This window comes from Leopardus geoffroyi, chromosome D4 (genome assembly GCF_018350155.1).
Source record: "Leopardus geoffroyi isolate Oge1 chromosome D4, O.geoffroyi_Oge1_pat1.0, whole genome shotgun sequence".
In the NCBI taxonomy this organism is placed as follows: domain Eukaryota; kingdom Metazoa; phylum Chordata; class Mammalia; order Carnivora; family Felidae; genus Leopardus; species Leopardus geoffroyi.
In genome coordinates this window covers 13,273,662-13,293,840 of record NC_059342.1, presented here as the reverse complement: position 1 = coordinate 13,293,840, position 20,179 = coordinate 13,273,662, and the positions used below count along the sequence as shown (strand labels likewise).

The window sequence follows — 20,179 nt, the reverse complement described above, 5'->3', positions numbered from 1 at the left end:
TCTTATGGATTTAAAGCCCTCTTATGCCAATTATACAATATGACATTCCTACATTTTAATAACCCCTAAGTGACAACCAATAACTTGTCAAAACATAACTGAAGAGCTCTTAAAATGTTTTGAATGACAGTAAATATAAAATTGAGAGTATTTGCTGACACTGACAGTTATAAAAAGATTAATTTATGGAGCTTCTCTTAATAAATGGTGAATTGGGTCACTTTAGAGACTGGGATACATGTGTCCTTATTCATCTAACCCTAGTTGGTTTCTTTTTTCTTTTTTTTTTTTAGCTTGTGTTTTTCAGTAAAACCACAAAGGTAGATGTATAGACAGTTGGAATTTATCTTCTGTCTTGCTAAAGGAATAAAGCTAGGAAGATCTAATGCCTTACAAATTTAATGAAACCACAGGCAAGTGCTTTGAAAACAAACTTCACCTTTCCTCTCTGGATACTCCATATGTGGCACAGTTATTTCCCCCTGTTTCTGTCTTGCCTAGTATCTTTTCCCTTCTTCTTATAAACCAAACTCAGAGTTATTATTACTTTTCCATTCACATAAGCTACGTCACTGTAGAAAACAAATTCAATGTTTAGAAACCCCATTAGAAAATACTAGTTCAAAAAACAAATGGTAAAGCAAAGCCAATAGTTGTGACAATAACAAAGGGCTAATTTCTGTAATAAGCAAAGGGCATCCACAAATCCAAAAGAAAAATTCTATAAGAAAAAGGGCAAAATATATGAACAGGAAGATCACATGAAGAAAGTACAAATACTCAGCCTCACTAGAAAGTAAAGAAATGAAAATGAAGACAATGAAATGTTTTTAACCTATCAGCAAAACAAAAAAAAAAGTTTGCAAATATCTACTGTCAGTAAGTGTATATAGAAATACTAGTGTGTGTACAAATATGGGCAACCTTATTTGGAAGACAATTTGGCTGCCCCTATTAAATGTTGAATGTGCATACCCTTTGGCCATGTATTTTTACTTCTAAGAATTTATTCTATTCATATTTATTGCAGTATTGTTTACAGTAATAAAATGGAAATAACTCAAAGATTCAGGAATAATTGACAAATTATGTTGTAAACATATAGTGAAATACTCTGAAGTTACTATGAATAATGGACTAGCTCTGTTTGGGCTCATATGCAAAGATATCCAAAGGTATATTTTTTTTCTTAAGTTAAAAAGCCCGTTGTAAAACAGTACAAGTGTGTGGTTTTGATTACATTTATGTTTATAAAAATTTGAAAGAATATATGTATATGCTTATAAAATACCTGAACGGACACAGGTGAATAAGTATTAGTTGTAACTTCTAGGCAGTGAAACCTGGGGTGAGGGAGGTAGGATAAGAACTGATATGTTCCACTTATACCATTGAACACTTGTCAATGTTGTTATTTTACAATGAGCAAATATAGCTTTTGTAGTGGAAGGGAGGGAGGAAAGGAAGAAGGAAGGAAAGGAAGGGGGAGGGAAGAAAGGAAATGAAAGAAAGGAAAGGGCCAGGCATAGGCACAGGGGAAGGGAAGGGAAGAAGGAAAGGGAAAGGAAGAAAGCAGAGAGAGTGAGAGAGGGAAGGAGAGAGGGAAAGAGGGAGAGAAGGAGAGAAGGAGGGAGAGAAGGAGGGGCTGAGGGAAGGATGGGGGAGAGAAGGAGGGAGGAAGAAAACATTTGTCAGTAATTAGCCTATCCATGTAATGTACGAGTTCAGAACCTTCCTCCCTCAAGTCTATATATATCGTTCCTGACCTCTGGGTAAGCAGCCAGCATAGCCACGTTTTCTCTTGCCCACTCAATCTGTTGTCTATCCTCGGCTTCATCTAAGACAAGAGGAAAGAGTCAAGTCAGGAAACCTAAGGGAAGAGGCTGGTTAAGAACATGTTATGGAGAATCATACTGTCCAATCATACATAAAGAATGTGTATAATAATTATGAGACCAATGTAGCAGATTTGATGCTTACATTTGATAGTAGCTGAAATCAGAAACAAAATTATCTTCCCTACTTGGAGTTAGTGAATGACAAAAGAGCCAAAATTTATCCCCAATTCTTAGCCATAACCAGACACCCTAGTATAACGGGACTCTCGAAAATGTCATACTTTTATATTTCTACCGTATGTACAATTCAGTAGAGCTGGAATAATTCATTTTCCCTTCCTTATGGTCCTGGCCACCCACAAAATCCAGCTCCGCTCTCCTGGGGTCCTTGGGAGCTGGAAGGTGGATGGAGCTGGGTCACACAATAGCTCATTCAACAGCTATTTCATGTTGGATGTTGTCTGTCATGCTCACTGTGGAAAAGTGGCTCCCTCTATATTCTTTGTTCCACTATACCTTTAAGATGCTTCATAGGGAGACAAAACAGAGGCTTAAAGCTCTTCAGCTTTTCAAAATGTAGCAAAATGAGAACTCAAAATATCTGTCATTTAAAGTAAGTAGTGATTGTTCTGCTCTATATTTCCCCTTGACAGTATTTCTATCGCTCTACCAGTATTGGCTTGTGCACCTACAACATACCAAGCACTGTAGGGGTTGCAAGATAAATAAGGCATAGTTGTACACTTGAAGAACTTAGAGTTTGACAAATAAGTTAACAATAACTAGTGTTTAATTGAGTGCTAAACACTTTACAAGAAATCATGATTTACTCCTTACGACAACCCTGTGAAGTGAGTACCATTTATTATTCCCAGTGACCAAAAAACCAAAACAAAACAAAACAAAAAAACCTGAAGTAGGAAGAGGTCAACAATAGCCCCAACATCTGGCTGGTAAGAGGCAAACCCAAGAAGTCAGCCTGTGTCAGCCCCCACCACTGTGCTCTTCCTGCTCGGGATACAAAGAGTTGCATTATCATAAGCAGCAAGTGTTAAGTGCCCTTTAAAGACATAAAATACAACAGGAATTCAGACAAAGAATATTTCTACGTAGAACATTCAAGGGGGGTATGTGGCAGAGATATTTTAAGTAAGATTTTGATGGGTGAAATGTGGGCAATTGATTATAAGCCATGTAGGTGAAAGCTTTCAACCTCCAGAAACTTAGTGCACAGAGTGTGGTCTAATTGAATTTGTTTTACTTTCATTAAATTGTTTATCCTCTCTCTACATTGCATTATTTCAGCTGCAAACATAAACAAGGTCTACATGTGAACTGGGGTTAGTTTTTTAGGAAATACAAACATCAAAATCATGAGGAAAAGATATATATATTTCATTGTTTCCTTTTTCTAGACATTCCTTGAGAGGGGGGAAGTAAAGGTACACTATAGAATAATATATGATAACTGAGACATTATTACATATAGAGAGATATACAGATGGGGCCGGTGTACAGCTACACATGCTCATGAGATTTTGTATAACCATATATATATATATACACACACATTATTATAAATATATATGTATTTATATATATAACATATAACATATAACATATAACATATTATATATTATATATTATATATTATATATTAATATTATATGTTATATATATAATATGTATATACTTTACAAGAAATTGTGTATCTGTGTGTGTGTGTGTGTGTGTGTGTATCTCACCAGGTTCACTGCCTTCATTTTCCAGTTGGGAAAGCCCACTTAGAAAAGGTCAGGTGTCCTACCTCTTTTCATACCGTGCATTTGCTGGCACAGATCTTAGCTGAGCTAAGAATGCCACACGCTTAGTCTGCTGCTCAGCACAGTCACTGAGTTAGTTTGGGAAGTACTTTTCATGTATTTAACATAACGCCAGGGGAACTCAAATAAGGAAAAGTTCTCCATGTACCTCAGCCAGGAATGAAAGCAGGGTTCTTGGGGGTATCAGCCTCATCTGATGCAAAATCCGTGGCCCTTTATTTCCCCATTTCCCCCCTTGAGACCACTTTTTACACCATGCCCGATAGGGTGATCAAGGAAATAATGAGACAATTGGGGTCACCGTCACCAAACGCCACATGTTTAGACATTTCCATTTCCAGCCATGCAACAAATCTTCAACAAATCTGGTTAATCTTCACTAAAATATTGTTTTAACTTTTGTTCGTTAGGGTTTGGTAACTGGAAGCAAAAAAGAACTACACTGAAAATACCAGCATGCTCTTCACTCTGCAGGAAACACATAGCCAGGCCAGTTTTGTAGTTGGTCCCATAAACAAACGCTCGTGCTAAATTTGCCAGGAGGTCTTGTGTTTTTCTCTATCTGGGGCTTTGCTCATAGTATTTAGCAAGCAGTCTAATTGTCATACACAGAAACAGAGGGCCTGGGGAGGCGTGTGCTCCCCAGCTGAATTTATTTCTCAGGAACATGCTAATTGGTAAGTTTCTGGGAAATACACAGTAGTTACTCTTGGCTTGTTATTTTACAAACTATTAAGAATCCAGAGGAATCCAGAAACCAACTCTTACATTTTGTGCTTCAAGGGATATTTCTTTGTCTTGCCCCCAGTGAGTACGTTCTTATGACAAGGCACCTCTGCCAGGTTGTGGGCACTGAGGAATCACCAAGCAATGTTCTGTAACAGTGGATTAAGACCTTACTGTGTCTCTCACAAGTTGGCTACCCTCTGCCCAACGACTGCCCCCGGTTGAAGCTCCTCTAGGAGTCTGGCTTGATCTTAGGAAGCTGGGGCCTCCATAAATGTTTCCAGGGAAAGAAAAAAGGAGCAGAAACAGAACTGTTGGTGGGATTCTCCTCTGGGGCCTAGATTTGAAATGAGGTACTGAATCATCTCACCCCAGCCTAGCTTGTTTAGTAAATTAACAACTCCAGAGTCTTGATATTACAATTAAATTCACCTCCCAGTTTGGGATACTATAGACAAATTGGTAAGGAAACCTATTATAATGAAGTGGCTTTGATGACTTTTTCTTTGGATATATAGGTAGGTAGATATATACATGTATGTATACACAGAAGGAAGGAAAGGAAGGGAAGGGAAGGGAAGGGAAGGAAGGAAGGAAGGAAGGAAGGAAGGAAGGAAGGAAAAGAAAAAAGGGATATATATATATATATATATATATATATATATATATATATATATGTAAAATACCTATATATACATATGGTTATGTCTGTGTATCTAATTAGTCATTTTCTTGGCAGTGAGAGAAAGAAGAAGGAAATGTGGGGATCTTTTCAGTAAATAATATTGTGCATATTGAATGATATGTTGTCATTGGTTTCAATTATTCTTTAAAAAGAAAAGAAATTAAGTACATTAGCCAGTGGAGGGGAAAAAATACTCCTTGTCAAAAGTAGCTAATCACCTGAGAAGAGGACACATATCTCCAAAAACAAGAAAAAATTAATGGAAAGAGGGGGCAATCCAGTTCTTGTGCAGTCTTGGAAAACAGCATCGAAAGATTCATAATTATTATTATCATCATGGTACCAACAGCTAACATTTCTAGAGGATTTACAAGGGCTAAGCACTCAACACGGATTGCCTCGCTTAACCCTTTGAGCCCCACAACATTCACCTAGGCTGACGCAGAATAATGAGGGATGCTTGCTCCATCCAGCAAAGGGGATGGCTGATTTTAAGAACCCAAACAAGTAGAAGAATAAGAAAATCAGGTATAGCTGCTACAGAGGGCTGTTTGATGCTTTGCAAAAGTCTCAGTGTGCAACTTGGATTGCCATCACATGTATAAATTTATAAAGTGGGTGAGTCCGTCTGCTTTAATAAAATGTATATTCAACCATTGGGTTGTAGAAATTTCAAAGATTTTATTTTTTGACAGGATGCCTGCCGTTTTTCTCTCTTGACTCCCGCTTGTTTTATTCATTTTGGGGTAGTTGCCAATTAGACCCAATAGGTAAGTATAATTAATGGACAACATGAATCTCGTCTTAAACCCCAACCAAGAAAATTAACCATAAAACCATTCATTTCCTTTCAAAATTCCTAACGCTCTCTCTCCCTATGACTGCTGTTTATCTCTTTCTAAGACTTCCAACCACATCCGAGATGATGATGATGATTATTCCCTATTATTTATCATCTTAAAATCCCCCATAAAACAGAGAATAAAGATGAGCGTTTCTGGAGGCGCTGGTGTGTTCCAGGCACTAGGCTAGGCGTTTTCATATATACTGCTCTTAATATATGAGCAGAGATCCTTCAATGCAGAGATCCTTCAAGGTAGGGATTATTATCTTCCTTTTTTACAGTTGATGAAACCGCATTTCAGAGTTACTAAGCCTTTGTTCTAAATCCAGTTAGTGGCACAGCATAGCACAAACCAGGCTGATGTGATTCCCAAATCCTTGCTCTTTTCACCCCACAGAAGGAAGCATTATTTCACTCAAAAAGGCACTCCCCTAACATCTTGTTACCTTGGAGGGTTTAGGGGTCTTTATTTCATTCAACAACTGTTTGAACACAAGTTCCACATCATACACGGGTTGAACAGCAGTTCAGCTGGAATTCTTCAACAGGAGAACTTTGGGCAGAGGACGGTGGTTAGTGGCAAGATGGTGGAGGAATTCACAGGAGCAACATGAGGAGGAAGTAGGGCAGGGTGATGGCATGGAGGGTGGGGGTGAAGATAAGCAGAGGAGATCCTGATTGTGTACCCATGGCTACAGTCTTTCTTCATGTGACTCGTGGACTTCCCTTTGTCATCCTATGCCTGAGAATATATGAAGGAGGCTGGGAAGGCAAAGGGACGTTCAATTGTCATCACTGGCATCTTTTTTGATCATTGCACCATGTTCAAATGCATTGGGGTAACCATGACATGAAAATTTCCATCACTGAGCCCATAACTGTTCCATGAGACCAATAGCAGTCAATAAGTTAAGGGTCATAGCAGAACTTCATCCAGGGAGACCTGGAAGTAAGAAATAATGAATTTATATTCTCATAGACTGAAAGCCCTGAGTTCAAACCACATGACCTGAAAAGGATGTTAAACTTCCCCTAGGTGGGTTACATGTATATCAGGAACATTTCATTGCCTTCTGTGGATGCTCTAACCTGTTCAGCCCAATCTTTTGGACTTTCTACTACCTGTAGACTCAACTGATCAAGTAAAAGACCATCCAAAATATGTATATCAAATTCATGATCAGTTAACTTTGGACTCTGATGACCTGCCATTTTTCAGACGCCCTCAACTGAAGGTGTTGTTCAAACTTTTCTCTACTTTTTAAAGAATTTTCCCTCTATAAATCTATAAAAGAATAGATTGTGTGAAAAAGATAATACAGTCTAAACATCTGCCCTCTCTTATCTTTTGCAATGGCCTGATACAAGTTGGCTGTCCCTGAAATGTTTGTCATGCTTGGTACTAAAATGTCACTTTGTCCATCAAGACAATAGGGACTCAAAGGAATAATGTTGGGGGAGTAGATCTCATGTTAGTGAAACCTGTGTCTTCACAGTCTGCCTACCTTGTTTATCTGACTCATTTTCTAATCCAGGCTAAGCAAAAAGCTTTCTCTTTTAGCAAAGAGCTCCTTTCTGCATTAGAATGACTTTGTTCAGGGACTGGGGCAGTTCCTGAATGAGTCCAACAGGGGAGCTATCCACAATTCTGATAAGATCTCTTAGGTTCTTTTACATGCAGGAAAGAATGCTGAGATCTCTTTTCAGATTAGAAAGATGTGGATAGCAAATATTTGGCATTTTGGTCTCAATAGTCAGCAAAATCTGCTGTTATTGGTCAGCCCCATAATAGGTTCCTCTCATGATAGCATAGACCCTCTTGATGTGACCCAACCTCTTCCTTATTCCACTGCTAACCAAAAGTCTTTCTATATGTTTTCATCTGTTGTTTCTCTGGTTTCCCCTTCTTTCATAATTCATGGAGACCTTATGTTCCACCCCTTTTAAGCTACTTGCAATTTCCCCGTAAACGACATGATGACATTCCTCATTGGAGGTGTTTTTCTCCTGTATTGACATTTGCTGAAATTCCAACCTCTTCCAATTCTACTTAAGGACAAAAACCTACATTCCAAGCCTCAGCTTGAAAATGTTCTCTTCTATGAAATCTTATAACACACACACGCACGCACGCACACACGCACACACACCCACATATTCTTGTAGGCTCAATTATTTGCCATATAATCCATGTTCCCACAGCACTCTGTGTAAGCCTCTGTCGCAGAACTGCCTCTTTTGGTAAAGTGGTGATCTCTATCTGCCTGCACCGTGCTCCGTCACCTGTAGATTGTGAGCTCCTTGTGAGCAGAGTCTGAGTCTTAGTCATTTTTGTCATCCGGCAAACCTAGCACAGTGCCTGGTATATGCAGGTAGGGGCTCAATAAATTTTTATTGTAAACATCAATAAATGTTTTTCTGGCCTTATTTTTAGCTCTGGTTTCCAGCCCAACATAAAAATGTAATAGACGAGCTTAGATGTTAAAAGCTTCAAAGGAAAGACACGTAGTAAAACAGTAACACATAGACAGACTCTGGGCAGATAAATGCATAGGAACATGTACAGGCAAAGACCATCATGAATACTTCTGTCATGGGCATGAAAGTATTTATTCTGGAAATTTGAATCATGATTCTTGTTGAATCATGATTCTTATTAAATCGTTTCCATCTTAGGAACTTAGAGAGTCGAAGGATGTGTATTTTTTGGAGCGGCCAAAGCCATCACGGCTCCATTATTTCCACATACACAGAAAAAGAAGTAAGTATTGATCTTCCCCCACTTATTTAAAGTGATAATTGCCTATGGCTGCTTTTCAGTCTAGATTAGGATCAACCATTCAGTAAAAATGCATAGCTACCTTTAGGAAGTTAGGCTAACATAAAATAAATGGCAGAACTTGTGCTGACTGGCTGACTACTTTTCTGCCATAATCAACAATTTTACTGTGGGATATATTTAGAGAGGATAAGGTATCTCACTCTCTAGGGTTCTAAAAGAAAGTGGGCTGAGATTTTAATTTGCTTGAGGTGATTAAGGCCAGGGAATTTGTCATGGGACCCTTCAAAGCCCCTTTCCCAGAATTTAAAATAATTTGCCTTCAAATAGTGTTTGAATCATTTCACACCAGTGACACTGATGGCTGTAAAAGTGAAATGTATTTCATATAGGCTTGAAGAGTGACCAGAAATAGTGCTCCCAAGATGTCAGCAATAAAATTGTCATAGATTCTAACAGAATAAAAATCTTTTAACCCTGAACCCTTGGCTCAAGATATTAACCTCTGAGGAAAAAAACAAAAAAAAACAAAAAAAAAAACAAAAACAGGAGACTAGAGACGTTATTCCTTAATACCGGCCAAATAGACGAACTTTTTTTTTCTTTTTTGGCATCCAGAGCTGAAACAAGCAAGCAGCTCTTCCCCTTACTGAACAGGCTGTTCCTGTTCTTTGAGCAGGGTCAGATTTCAAAAGCTGCCTTGAGTTCCACAGGCTGCAGCCCTGTAGGCAAATGCTGAAGTCCTAGATCTCAGGCAGAGGAATCAACAGTTCTTGCTGGCTAATGAGCCTGGGCGTCTTCGCGACCACACGGGGTTCTGTGGGCAATTCCTGCTGGAATGAGGGAGGATGAAAAAACAGGTGTGCCTTTGCTAACACGGGGGACTGAGGATTGAAGAGTCAGCTCTTCTGGTCATCAAACAAATCTGAGCTGAACCTTTCCTCATTAGCCACATTTCTTCCACCTAGAGGGAGAACACAGGAAGTGAGTTCTGACTCGGGTGCACATCAGAATTTATTAGGAAATCATGGTGGGGGGAGGGGGGATTCTGAAAGAAGTAACAACTAACGTGGCCAGCCCGCAGCATCAGGAGACTGGGGACAAGTAGAAAGTTCTCTTCTCCCTTGTATTTCCGTTCTTAGATTCTGTTTGCAGGTCGTGCATGGAGCAGGATTTGTTTGGTTCTGTCAACTTACTTGTTTCCATTATTCAGGTAATAAGAACCGTTACAGTGAGTATGAATTATGGTTCATAAACTTAGGTAGGTAGGAAATGTTGCGTAATAAAAATTTTCCTTAAATCAAATAAATCCAATTCTAAGCTCCCTTTCCATCTAGTTTTGGTGAATTCAATCTCAGTTTTTATTATGTCTCTCTTTCCTTCCCACTCCTCCTGATGTCCTCCCTCTGACCCCTCCCCTTCTCCCCTTCCTTTCCCATCTTCTCCCCCTCTCAGCTGCGCTCTCTCTCTCTCTCTCTCTCTCTCTCTCAGGTATAGTGTACCTGGGAAATTGGGAAGAGGCCTCTTATTTTCCCTCAGCCAAGGTAACCATTGGTACTGGAACTGCCCAAGTCTGCATGGTCCCCCACCCCACCACCCCCACCCCCAGGCCAGGCAGAAGGTTCTGGTGCTCCAGTGCTGAGCACAGCACCAGGGTGTACTTCATAGCAGTCCCCTTCAGGCCAGGTGTCTGTGCTCATCCCACCCTCCTGGAGCTTGCATTTGGGTTGAAGGAAACCAAAAATAAGTAAAATATGTAGTGTATTGGGTAGGAATAAGTGTCAGGGAGAGAAGGAAGGCAGAGAGGCCAAAAAGGGGAGTGTAAGGAGGAGATTGCAGTTTTAAATAGAGTGGTGGAGAAGGCCTCACTGGAAAGGGGACACTTGAGTGAAGACTTTAGGAAGTGAGGGAGCAGAGTATGTGACATTTTGGGGACAACCATTGCTGGCAGAAGGAATAGCAGTGAAAAGGCACTGAGGCAGGAATGTGGGCTACATGATCGGAGAACATCAGGAGGAGCCTGTGTAGCCATGTGGAAGGAAAGGGAGAAGAGGAGTAGGAGAGGAGTCCAGGGAAGGAATGAGGGCCAGATCCAATGAGCACGGTAAGAACTTTGACTTCTACACTTGCCCTGTGTGCAATAGTAGCTTGCAGAGTTTTGAGCAAAGGAAGAAGTGTTCTTGTATGTTTCAACAGCATCACCCCACCTACTGAGTTGAGTAGCCTACATAGGGAGCAGGTGTGAAAGCAAAAACAGCAGTGAAGAGACCATGGCAAGAATCCAGACAAAAGCTGGCAGTGCTTAGACTAGGTGTATAATTCAGGCTATAATTTGAAGGCAGAGCAAGCAAGATTTACCATTAAATTTGATACAAGGTGTGAGAGGGACAGATGAATCCAAGGTGACTCCCAGTTTGGGGGACTGACCAGCTAGAAGAATGCACTGCCATGTATTCAGATGGGGAAGACTGGGGAGGAGGGTGGAAGGTAGAGACAATATCAGGAGCTTACCTTTGGGTGCGTCTTATCTGAGCTATCCCATGGCACTGTGGCCATGTTGAGAGGAGCAAGGTTGGGCAAGACTGAAGCTCAGTGCAGATAGTGGTCTGGAGATATAAATAGGGAAGTCGCCCATGTCTGGCCAGTGTACAAAACCATGTGAGTGGGTGAGATCATCCAGGGAGTGAGTGAGGAGAGGAGACAAGGAAACAACAGAGGACCAAGAACTGAATCAGTCCTTCTACCAGAGGTCAGGGAGGTGAGAAGGCACCAGCAGTGATGAAGAAGGAGGAGCTAGTGAAGTAAGGAGAGGGAGCTTCTGGAATCCAAATGAAGAGCATATTTCCAAGAGGAAGCCATGGCCAACTGTGTAAATGCTTTTGATGGGTCAAGTAAGATGAAACCTGCAAACTGACCATTGGGATATTGCGAGTCCCTTCTCCCTGTCTCATCCCGTCCCATCTCTACCCATCAGAGACACTTGCCTTGTCTTCTTTCTCTTTAAGACATTAATGAGCTTAGGTTTTTAACAAAAGCTAGAGAGCTCATCTTCAGGCCAGCAGTGCCAACTTTCCCTGAGAAAAGACAGCCCAGTGGGCCCTTTTGGAAATAAGGAGAAGGAAAAATAAATGGAAAACAAAATATGAATTAGTAACTCAGTAAATGATCCTGTTAGACAGAAAATACATTATTTGCTTTTAGGCCACATACCAAGTAGAGGGTATATTCAATATAGGTAAATAATTTTCAGCAGTACAGTGAATCCCCTACTGAAATAGGATGAAGTGGGAAGCTATTTATTTTTAAGGAGTTGGTTCTAGGGGATGAACTAGGGGAACTGGTTCTAGGGGAAGAAGAGCACATAACTTCCAGTAAGGGCAATGCTACATCAATCACATACAACTGAACTGGATGTCACCGCTTGGCTTACACAGCTTTCCAGCTTGGTTAGCTTCTCATTGATCATAGATGTACTCAAGCTTGGCAGACTAACAGATGTTGCTTCATAGGAATCATTTTTATCACAGTAGTTAGACCCAAAGGTTGGCAAACTACAGCCCATGGGCCAAATCCAGCCTGCCATCTGTCTTTGTAAATAAAGCTTTATTGGAACATGGCCATGTCCATGCTCATTCTTTTATGTACCATCTATGGCTGCTTTCAACCAACAGTGACAGAGTTGAGGACTTACAGCAGAGGTTGTCTGTCCTACAAACCTGAAAATACTTACTATCTGGCCTTTTGCAGAAAAAGTTTGCAGACTCCTGATTTAGATTTAGATTTGTTCCAGGGAACAAAACATGGATGTTTCAGTCCTACTCCATGGGCTCTCATCTTAATTTACTGCAAGGGACACATCTTAGATTCCACTTCTTTTCATAGTTGGAAGTCTCCTCTACTTATAGCTTAATGCTGGGGCAGTGGTTCTGGTCCATTGGGCCACTGGCAATAGCATCACCTGGGAACTTGTTAGAAATGCACATTCTCAAGTCCCATTTTAGACCTACTTGTCAGAAGCTCCGGGAAGGTGTGCAGCAGGGTGTTCTCGAACTGCTCCCCAGGAAATTCTGATACATGCTAAACTCAAGAGCCGTGTGCTACAGCAGACTCTGATCAGAAGAGCTGAGACCTTGACATGGGCATTTCTGCACACCCCTTCCAGTGATCGTTTTCAATGCACAAACTAGGTCTTTGCACATTAGAATTAGGGTTTTGAGCACAGTCCTTAGATTGCCACTTTCTTATATATAACATTAGGAGAGCCTATCTTCTAGAATGATGGTATTAGCACTTATTATTGCAGTCAAATGGTTCTTGGTGGCAGAGTAGGAATAAGCCAAGTGTCTGTTTTCACATGAACATGACAGACTAGGATAATGACTGAGTGATTAAGGACCCAAAGTACCATTGGATGCCCTTGGGCCATGACTGTCTGCTGATTCCTTATTGTGGCCCTCCAGTATGTTTAAGTGATAGAATGTAATGAGGCATTTACTTGTAAGAGAGAAAAGTAGAAGGGATTTATTTTCAGCACCATCAAGGATATGCTAGAATGAGAAAAACTTTAAATCAATATTCTCCCCCTACAGGATTTATGCAGGTGCTGCTGTGTTATAGTTGCTGTTTTCCTTTGCTTAATGATCTAATCCCTCCCTGGAGCTTCATCCTTTTGAGTACCTAAGGGAAGGAATATCTCTGATAATGAATAGCTGTGGTTTAGATGGAGCTGGAAACCTGCTCCCAGGGAATCAGAGAGGGGTAGCAGTGAGTCTTGCCCTTATTAAGTCAGGAAGAGATGCAAAAAGGGGACAGTGAACAAACTCAGGCCCCTTCCTAAATATCTGACGTTGGCATCCATTTTTAAAATTTTTCAGAAATGAATTTGGAATTCTGAGGCATGAGAAAGATAGAGCGACCATTGTACTGGTTTGTCCAGGACTAGATCTGGTTTATACTAGTCATCCCAGAATAACTATTAATGATTGACGACCCTTTCATTTGCAAAAGTGTCCTGGTATTTGTATGATAAAACAAATGGTCACCCTAGTGAGAGACGACCCAGTAAGAGTGCAAATAGTGTAGACCCAGTTTCGATACTCAGTTTACTCTCTGTGCCTCAGTTTATTTAAGTGTAAACTGAGATTTAAAATCTTTCTATCATAGGATTGTTGAGCATGTTGCATAAGCATGTGCAACCCTCCTGGCTGCTGCCCAACACCTGGCAGGTGCTCAGCAACTGCTTGTTCCCCAAAGAGAAAAAAAAAAAAAAGCTGCCTTCAGCCAGTTGGAGGAGTGGACTTCACTGTGAGAGATCATTCACTGCAACCCAGAAATTCATAAGCAGCCTTGTTTTGGCACCATTTGTAACTAGGTTTTTTAACATATTGGAATTGTCATTTCCTTGTGAGGAGCTATAAAAACATAAAGAAGGGGTGCCTGGGTGGCTCAATCCATGAAGCGTCTGACCTCTGCTCAGGTCATAATCTCATGGTTCATGAGTTTGAGTCCCGTGTTGGACTCTGTGCTGACAGCTCAGAGCCTGGAGCCTGCTTCAGATTCTGTGACCCTCTCTCCCTGCCCCTCCCCTGCTCTCTCTCTCTCTCTCTCAAAAATAAACATTAAAAAGTTTTTTAAAAAACATTTAAAAAATGTCTGCTAGAGAAGGCCATCTTTGCACTTGAAAAATGATCTCACATCACAAATTTGAACCAGAGGCTCACGTTTGTTAGATGTTCTGATGCTAAGTGAATACAAGCAAGAGAAATAACAGTATTATAATTCATGGTGTTAGAGCTTGAGAAAGTCTAATATATTATACTTCGCCCTTGATGGAACAAGATTGAAACTGACTGAGAGTTGGACACCAGAGTCAGGCAGATGGAGATCAAAACATAATTTTTATTAATGGTGAAGTTATTGGAAATAATGACTTAGTGTGAGGGCCAAATGGGTTTGCCTTTTTCAGCCTCCAGACAGCCAACCAGAAAAGAAATCTGTGTCTACAAAAGACACCTTTACTAATAGCATTGACTGACATTGGTCCATGGAGGACAAGGGAGAAAGAAGCTCAGCTCTCTTCAGTGGGAGACTACTAGTGGATTTGTTCTATCTAACAAAGAAACATAGACATTAGTCACCCCCAATCAAGTTGCTCAGTTTTACATGTGGAGAGGAGTAAGGGAAGGACAAGGGGCTAGATATGTTCCACTAATGGAGCCCCATCCACACGGAACTTGAAACCAGAGGAAAGAAGGTTCCTCATGTCATCATCCATATTTCCCACTATTTAGTCATGATAAAGATTTGAACAGACTGGACTTGACACATTGTCTTTTAGAAAAGATGCCCAGACAGTCAAATAAAAATTTATCACTTCTCCCAACTGCTGGTCAGAAGTTGGACTAAATACTATTACTAGATGTCAAACAATCAGTACCCTTCCTTTGTCTCATATAGGATAATGGCAGTCAGTTTAATAACCTTGGTGGTGAATGAAGGTCACTTCTAGCCAACAGCACCGTAGCTCCTGCTGAATCATATCAATCACCTCAGAGAGAACAGAATTATGTTTCCATTTCAGTCACGTAGTTCCCTATTCATTTCATGTGGAGGAAGTAATAGCTTTCATGGATATCGTTCCAGCAAAGGGAAGAATGTAAACCTTTGTTTACGTCTTTCCCCTCCCAGTGGCCAGGACACGTTGTCACTCCAGCTGGGTCCAATTCTGAGAAACAATGAGACTTCAATTTAAAAGGACAAGACAGCTGAACCGAAATTGGCTATTTGAGTCGCTAAGAATCTGGACTCTTCCAGACCTAATCCAAATGGACAAGTGAAATGTGAGCACCAGCCCAGGTGACTCAGCAGCTTCTTCTCTAGGTCTCTGACCACTGCTGAGGCCGGGTAGTTAAGGCGTGTAAAAGGACACGATGAGGCCACTTAAATGGCTGTCGTGTCAACTGTCAGAAATACACATCGATAGTATTGAGATATGGTACTCGGTCCCTGTATAACCACCAATTTATTCCTGTCCCTTCAACTGTGCTAGTCCCAAGGCACTGTACCTGAGGCTCTGTACATTTTAATTTTGTTTTATTTCACAATTATCGAAACCACCTTCTACATGTGAGGCACTTTTGACACCAGGATGTTGCCTAAAAGGGGGGGGGGGCGGGCAGGGATCTGTTCAAGAAGTTTAAATTTAGTGGATGAAACTTTCATTAAAGCAAGGCAGAATAAAATAACTGCCAAAACATAGATAAAAGAAAAAAAATCAGCAACAGGCTACAAAGGAATGAATGATTAATACTACCTAAGGGAGTTAAGAAATACCTCAGCAATTAGTAACATTTAAAGTAGACTCTAAAGATTGCATTGGGGTCTCTGAGAGGCCACAATAAAGAGTACCTGCCTTTCTCATCGAAATTCTGAACAATCTCAGAAATAAAAAAAAGGACTTGATGAAACTCAAAATACCAGTTTTTGTTGGACAAGTTAGCAGGTATGGCTTTAAGACCATTGGCCAAGTGGGTTTAATGGCTCCCCCAGATCTGGCAGAATCCCATAGTGAGCCTTTACCCCACCCCTCATGCCTCACCAACATACCTTTAGGGGCAGAGCCCCCAGAGAAGCTGGGAGACCTCACTCTTCCTCATGAAACTGGGAGTGGGGAGAGATACTCCCCTCTGAAAATTTGGATGGTTAGGAGGAAGTTAAAACAGAATCCTAGCTGGCAGATCATGAAGATAGTCTGATGAGACCAGAATTAAGGTGAACAGAAGATCTGGAGAGAGATGAGGCTACAGATGAAGGTTGGGCCAGAACACGGGGAGCCTCGCCTGTCATGTGAAAAGTGTGGACTTTTGTCTGTAAGCAAGGAGAACCCACTAAAGATGGCTACAGAGAAGACTGTATTTATGATGATAACTAGCCGGTGGTGATTGCTGTGGAGGCAGGGAAATAAGGCAGGAAGCACTTCGGGAATGAGCCAATGAATGAACATAAAACCCTAGGCATCTAGGAAAATTCCCGATTTCATGAAAATTTAAATCAGATCTCAGTGCCCTGGATCTCAGGCCAGTTGATTGAGGGGAAGTGGCTCACGTCAGAAAATATCTAAAAATTTCTGTGGAAATAATTACATTGTCATTTAACCTATAAGAAAATAGGGGCACCTAGGTGGCTCAGTCGGATTAGTGGCTGATTCTTGATTTTGGCTAAGGTCACGATCTCACAGTTGTGACATGGAGCCCTGCTTCGGGCTCCTTGCTGGGTATGGAGCCTGCTTAATATTCTCTCTTTCTCCCTCTCCTTCTGCCTGCCTCTCTCTCTCTCTCTCTCTCTCAAAAACAAAAATAAGAAAATAAAAAAGAAATCAGGGTATACTTGATAGTAATTCAGTATCCTGCCTTTTATACCCCAAGTTTTAGTGAGTAACTACTATGTGTAGTAGCAACGACTATGTGCATGCCATGTAGGGAATACAAAGATAAACCCACCTAATAGAGAAAAGAGGTGTCCAAACATATAATTAATGAGAGAAAACTTCAAGAGATAGGAAAGGCACTATGAGAAAGTTTTAATGCCTTTTATGCCAAAGTAATTGATAGACAAATTTTAAAAATCTCTTCATTGGCATGGGCTTTAAAAAAAAAAGAAAATGCTATGAGGCAACACAAGTGAGAATTATTAATTCTGCCTGGTGGGTAAAAGGGGGGAAGGGGCTCAGGAAGGCTTGTCTTTGAACCTGGAAACTGCAGGATGAGTGTAAGTTCCTCACAGAGAGTAAGTCAAAAAGAACATTCCTTGAAGAGAGAAAAGAACTTTTCACATTTGGGGAAGGAAGACATAATTGTTATAAGGGGAGGATGGGCATAGTATTATAAAGTCAAAGGAGTTAGAACCACTCTGATTACCTTACATCTGAGAAGGCAAAGGATGCCTTTTGATGTGGGTTTGAACAGAGTAGAAACTAAGAAGACTTTGGCTTTGTTTGGGCGAGTTTTCTTGTAGACTTAGATCAATTACATTAAAACATTCAGCCTGCGAACAATGGCCTCAAAGAAAACGCTGGCTCTTTCCTTTTATGAAAGTAATACTTGCACCACAGCCCATGGGATCGGCTGTTCCTTTTCTATTGAAATGATTCACATAGAATGTTACTTGGATGTCCCGGTAATATATGAACTTTAATAGCAGGATATTTCAATCAGAACTGGCTTGCCGTAAGGGAATAACTGTTTCCCATTGACTAAGTCAAAAGCCAAGTTAGTTTATTAGCATATAATATACTTGGAGTCAGTTTATGGATTTTGTTATTTGGCATTTACATCTTTGTCCAAACCACAAAACTCAAATGGCTTAACAAGCTGATTGAAGCACCCAGAAGAGGCCACGGTAGAAGGCATTTGGGGAGTGATACAAAAAGTCACCTAACCCCCCCCCCCCCCCCGCCAGAAAGAGTACCTACCCCTAAACAAATAGTTTTAGCTTTTTGGATACAAGATAAAAAAAAATTTGTCTTCCTCAGCATATTATTATTGGTCTGCATGAGAGGACATTCAAACTTTGGAAAAACATGTTTCAAATTATTTGTCAAACTCCTCCTTTTGGTTTAAGTATATGAAGCGCATTTATTTTTCTGTTATCCTCATGAATATTTATACACATTTAAATGGGAAATCTTTTATAAGCTTAATAAATACAAATAAGAATCTTTTAAATTTTTTTAATGTTTATTTATTTTTGAGAGAGAGAGAGACAGAGACAGAGATGCAGAATCTGAATCAGGCTCCAGGCTCCAAGCTGTCAGCACAGAGCCCCATACGGGGCTCGAACCCATGAGCTGTGAGATCATGACCTGAGCAGAAGTCGGACACTCAACCGACTGAGCCCCTCAGGTGCCCCTAAATAAGAATCTTTATAGTTGTGTTTGTTTAACCATGTAGTTCTTAAATGCCAGACTCTGTTCTGTGTGTTTTATAAATAATTATAATATTCATATATTATTTTATAACATGTAATATTATATAAGTTTATATAAAATATATTTATATAAATATAAATTATAGTTTATATGACTTAGATAATTTATATATAAATTACAAATAAATAACATATATAATATACATTTAAATATATATTTAAATAAATGATCTCTCTCTCTTTCTCTCTTACACACACACACACTTCCTTCCCTCTCAGGCCACATGATCCCTTCTCTGTGGTATCCTCTGCCCCCTTTCTTCCTTTCTCATGGTCTTCTTCCCTTGTTTAATCACCCACCCATTGTCCTACCAGAGTCTCAGCTAATAGAGAAGCTTCACTCTCCACCAACCCACTTTCCAGAAACTCACTTCAGGCCTTGGGTTTCCACTCCAATTCCAGAAAGGCAAATGTGACCCGTTGCAGGTCTGGAACCCACCTCTAGTCCAACCAGCTTTAAAAGAAGCCAAACAAGGCAGACCTGTGGACAAGTCAACTCCTCGGAAAGGGAGTGTGGACAGGGAGGGCATGACCAGTGTTTCCAGTACGCGTGCCACAGTGGCGCCTTTGCATGACTTACAGGATCCACATTTCATCCACTCATCCTCTCTCTCCATCTGTCTTTGGTCCTCTGGTTACCAGACAGAAAATCGAAGCAAGGCAATCTCTAAAATGAAAATCAGGTGGTAGGAACTAGTACAGGATTCCCATGAAAATACTCATTGATAATACGCAAAATAGATGAGTTCAACAGTATTGAAAACAAGCTGGACAAAAAGCGGTTTGCAGTATTCATCAATAGCTTTTGCATTCACTGTCCCCGGGAGAAGAAATGCTACACCATAGGTTTTTAATCTTTTATCACCAGGAAAGGCATTGCCGTTAATTCAAACTCTGTATCTTTAGGGTTTTAACAACTGCCTATCTCCAGACAAATTTGTTGAGATTTTAGATGGCAAGATAAAATATACATGTGTGTTTATTCTGGTATACTGGTGTGTTTATTAGCTGTAAATATGGAAGGACTACATGGAGGGGGTCCATTAAGCTAATTATCAGTAAGGGAGTTGCCATAAGGATCACTGATAACAGGAGAGGATGTTTAAGAAATTCACATTATGTTCCCCCTGACTAGTCCTAAAGTGAATTGGAAATTTGTACATTGGGAAGTCTCAGCCTTAAGGAAAGTCCCCAGCCATCTTTCAAGGAATTTCCTTCCCACTTGACAACCATAAGTATCTAGAAGTGAAGCGTCTTGTTGCATGTGGCTTTATTTCTACTGCCTAATATTTTGTGTGGTACTTGATATTCCCAGATGCTTGCCTAAGCATTAGGTGCAGAATTATAGTGATGAAAAGGTATAGTAATAATAATGACACACAGGATTGATTTGCAATGGGTTTGGCATTCACCAATTGGTTACCTCACCAGGATTCACTAAAAGATAATTGAGTTCATTACCCATTTCCAAGTAAGGCCAGACTCACCCCAGTTATAGTT

At 40.4% G+C, this 20,179-nt stretch overlaps 1 protein-coding gene across 12 annotated transcripts in view; it reads left to right on the top strand.

The window, feature by feature from the left end:
* The window catches only part of TRPM3 (transient receptor potential cation channel subfamily M member 3), an 803,483-nt gene that overhangs the window by 590,838 nt on the left and 192,466 nt on the right, over window positions 1–20,179 (top strand). For 6 of the 12 annotated variants that reach the window (XM_045468653.1, XM_045468651.1, XM_045468661.1 and 3 more), the window contains exon 7: window positions 5,768–5,842. The exons of the other annotated variants lie outside the window; for them this stretch is intronic. In XM_045468653.1, coding sequence (XP_045324609.1) covers window positions 5,768–5,842 — 75 coding nt within the window. The remainder of the gene's footprint in view (window positions 1–5,767; window positions 5,843–20,179) is intronic. 12 annotated transcript variants of the gene reach the window in all.